The sequence below is a fragment of the Sinocyclocheilus rhinocerous genome, unplaced genomic scaffold (genome assembly GCF_001515625.1).
Source record: "Sinocyclocheilus rhinocerous isolate Xijiao unplaced genomic scaffold, SAMN03320098_v1.1 scaffold465, whole genome shotgun sequence".
Classification (NCBI taxonomy): Eukaryota; Metazoa; Chordata; class Actinopteri; order Cypriniformes; family Cyprinidae; genus Sinocyclocheilus; species Sinocyclocheilus rhinocerous.
In genome coordinates, this window is record NW_015629502.1 from 81447 (window position 1) to 85763 (window position 4317).

The 4317-nt window shown below is 32.2% G+C and overlaps 1 protein-coding gene across 1 annotated transcript in view; it reads left to right on the forward strand.

The window, feature by feature from the left end:
* Window positions 1–4317, forward strand: part of LOC107738942 (cadherin-18-like) — a gene marked incomplete at its 3' end in the record, with an annotated part of 113225 nt that overhangs the window by 77711 nt on the left and 31197 nt on the right. Inside the window, exon 7 of the mRNA XM_016550868.1 lies at window positions 750–1003. Coding sequence (XP_016406354.1) covers window positions 750–1003 — 254 coding nt within the window. The remainder of the gene's footprint in view (window positions 1–749; window positions 1004–4317) is intronic.

Below are 4317 nucleotides of genomic sequence, written 5' to 3' on the forward strand. Positions count from 1 at the left end.
TCTTCAGAAATCATTCTAATATGCTGATTTATTATCAGTGCTGGAAACTGTTGCTGCTTAATATTATTTTTTTTTGGAACCTGTGAAACTTTTTTCAGGATTCTTTGAATAAAGAGTTTACAATAATAATTTAAATGAGAGTTTAATTTAGAATACATTTTTAGATTTCCGGTTTCATTTTAATTACAGTTTTGCTTTGCTTTTTGTAGTTTTTGTTTCATTTAATAATACGATATAAACTAAATGAAAATTAGAAATGAGCTGAAATAAAAACTTGACATTTTATTCTATTTCAGTTATTTTAATTAAAGTACTAAATTTATTTAGTTTTTTTTTGTAAGGTTTTAGTTAACAGGTTGATTTGTGATCCAATTATGTACTGTATGTTTGTTGCAGTGTTATTTTGGTATCTTTTTTATAGCCTATATTTTTCATAGTTTTTGTTAATATTTTGAATTAGATTTTATTTTTAGATTTGCTGTTTTTATTTTAATTGTAGTTAAATTGTTGGTATTTAAAATGTCTATATGGTTTTTGTTAAGTTTTAGTTTATTTAGCTTTAGTTATTTTATTTTACTACAATTTAAACTAAATTAAAATGAGAAATGTTCCTGAAATAAAAATGCTTTGTTATATATATATATATACAATTAATTTTATTTCAGTTAATGTTTTTTTTTTATGGTTTTAGTTTTAGTTAAAGATAATAATCCTCATTTGTAATTAGTTAATGTTCCTGTTTTCTCTAGCCACTGAACTATGAGAAGAAGAAGCAGTACAGTCTTCACATCTCTGCAGAGAACACGCACCTGGATCCACGCTTCTCCTATCTGGGCTCGTTCAAAGACGACGCCACGCTCAAGATCACAGTCGGAGACGTAGATGAGCCGCCCGTTTTCTCAATGGATTATTACATTATGGAGGTGTACGAGAACGCCAGGGTAGGAACTGAAGTGGGAGCCGTCACAGCGAGAGACCCAGACAGCAAAAACAGTCCTGTCAGGTGAGAATATTTTTTTTGTGTATGTGTATATATATATATATATATATATATATATGTATGTCCAGATATTAATCAAATATTAAATAATTTAAATGGTGGATATACTAATTTTAATATCATTTTTTTATTTCATTTTATTTTAATATGTGTGGCTATTTGTGTAATTCATAGCAAGTCACCTGCAACACACCCACAAGACACAATTTGCTTGAATTTGCACTAGCAAATCACTACTGTTTATATAGGATTTTATTAAATCGTGGTGTGTATGTGTAAATGCAATGCTAAAGCAAAATAATCTGACATTATTTGTCTCTCTCTCTCTCCCCCGTGCCCTCCCATTTTTCACATCTCTCTGTAAAGGTCGAATTTAATAGGATGACATTGAGTTGATATGACATACAAGAATCTTTTATTGCTTTGACTCTCTCTCTTGCTCTGTCTATGGAGGATATTGTTAATTAGAGTAGTTAAGGCACCCCATGTTAGCATAGTAGTGAAACACCGCTGCCAAAGGCTCAATTGCCTCCACACATTCTAATGAAAGAGAGGTGTGAGCAGGCCATCTTATAAAAACATAATTGCTTTAGAGCTGATATCATGCTGCTTGCCAGAGAGGCCGGTGGAGAGGATTCAGATTAACTGCAATTCCTGTTTCATCACACCTGGAAAACACAGCATAATGATGCCTCTTTCATTCATTCATTTTGTTTTTCTTTCTTTTAGTTTATATGAGGGCTGTAAATTTAACGCATTAACTTAATTCATTAGTTATGAAAAATTACGCGATTAAAATATTTTAACGCAGTTAATGCACTGGCCCCGCCCCCAGACCTGTATGTCATCTTACAGTCCATACAGTTGACTGTTGACAAATATGATGCAGGACAACAACTCCATAAATGCAGTTATGCTCCTAAAATTCAAAATATTGGGACAAAAAAATGCCCCTGTATGAGTTTGTCTCATAGTCTATTTATATAATTTATACCAATATACCAATATACTATTTATACCACATGAGCAGCGGAAGCTGTATCACATGCGTGCTGTTTTGTCACGAATATCACGAGTTTAAATGTGATTTTATACAGCAGTTCAGTAAAAGTAGTTAATATTGTGTTATATTTTAAACACAATACTGTCTGTTTTGCTCAATTTTGCAGAGAAAATATTACCTTTAAAGCCACTGCAGAACTGTTGTGGATCTGTGAGCAACACAGCGGTGTTTAGTTTCTGAATGAATCCTTGTTTTGAACGAATCCAATGATTCAATAGCGTATTCATAAACTGAGCTGTTTACTTCATTCCTGAATGAATCAGCAGTTTGAATGAAAGAATGAATGAATGAATGAATGAATGAATGAATGGCTGGCTGAAAAAGAACTGTTGGTAACTAAGCTGTTTTGGACTTTCATTGTATGAACAAAAAAAATGAGTGGTTATGAACGAATGAATGAAACGCATTTGTCTGTATTTCACTCCGTCTCTAATCGCGCTCGCGGAAAGCGCTTGAGAAACAGTGTCTCTTCCGCAGCTCGGTACGCTTTCAACTAATTTTTTTTAGTCTCAAGCAAGACTGTACGACATTCACATTACATGATTAGACTGATTTTTTACGTAGAAAGGGCGACAGCACACTGCATTAAAAGAAATGATCATTCATGTTTTCATAACCGCTGGCATTATTATTATTATTGGAAATTGTGAAGATACAGTAGAATTAGATAGAATAATCTATTAAAAAAGTAGTCCAGTCTAGTAATGGCACAAAGGTGATTATTCAAATTTTGCATGCTGTGTGCTGTACTTGACAGATCAATGTTTTAAATGTATATAATTATGCAAATATGCAATATGCATTAACCCTGGGTTTAGAAACACACAGTGAGAAATATGTCAATCTGACTGCCCAGAATTAATTACTGACTAGAAATAATGTATGAATAGTGTGAAATAAAACACCAAGGTAATGTATGTTAAGTGTGAAAAGTCCATAAGAATCATTCTATGTATAAATGAAAGTAGAAAATGAGGATTCTCAATATGAAAGGCAATGTTGTGCACATCGTAGTCTGCAGAACACGGAGAAAATAACATTTGGATGACATGCAAGCAAACAATAGGCATGCAAAATAAAATGTCAGAATGTTCCTTTCTCTGGCAGTAAAAGGCATAAAGTGTAAAATCCTCATTGTTATTTCTCTCTCTCGTCTCATGCAGTCAAGGACGGTGCACATTTTCTTGTGGTAATGAGATATGACCTGTATGGTGTATTAGCATCTCCCTGTACTGATGGTTTGAGGATGTGTGTTTTCAAGCCATCTTTGAATGAACCTTCACAGTCCATGCGTGACGGAGAGGCCATAACTCTCGCCGTCATGCAAATGCAATGTAATCTCATTGGTTAATGTGAGATCCTCGGTTTCACACGAATGTTTTTTACATCAGTATTTATCACTGCTATAAATAAATAATTAAAATACATAAGAGAAAACAAGATAAGTCTCATAAATAATCCCTGGCCTCTTTTTTTTTTTGTCTGCTCTGAAGGATAACACATTTAAACTTTTTTTTTTTTTCAGTCCATTTATTGCATTTCTGTTCCCCCGATTTTAATATGCACTTCCCATTAAAAAAAAAAAAAAACAGCATTTCATTTCCATAGAAGAATTTATACTGCAGCATTAGCATAAAAATAAAATGGCATAGAAGTTTGAGAATCAGCATTAGCGTTATGGAAAAATAAGCAAGGTCACTAATTCACTTTTCATTTATACACATTTTATATTTTTATATTTTATTTTAGATTATTTATATTTTATTATTATATTCGCAATATTCATTTTAAAATAATTTATATATATATATAAAGAATTTATACTGCAGCATTAGCATAAAAATAAAATGGCATAGAAGTTTGAGAATCAGCATTAGCGTTATGGAAAAATAAGCAAGGTCACTGTTATCTCCTTTGTTTCGTTCCTAACTGTTATAATGATGCATCTGATCATTATCATATTTGTGTAAAGCATTTGTCTCATGAGACGTTGCAGGGAAAATGGTTCTTAAAGGCATAGTCTTCACAATAGACACCCTGGTGTTGCATTAACAGGATTTCGGGATGAGCTTTTGTGTTTTGCTGAGAAGATTTTTGTGTTTCCTGTATTCCTCCCTAGTTAACATGATGAAAGCTATTCAAAACATAAATTATTTTTAGAGTGCTTATGCACTTATGCCTTTTTTCAGCGAGTAGATGGAATCTGGATGGTGTATTGATATATATATATATATATATATTTATATATATATAT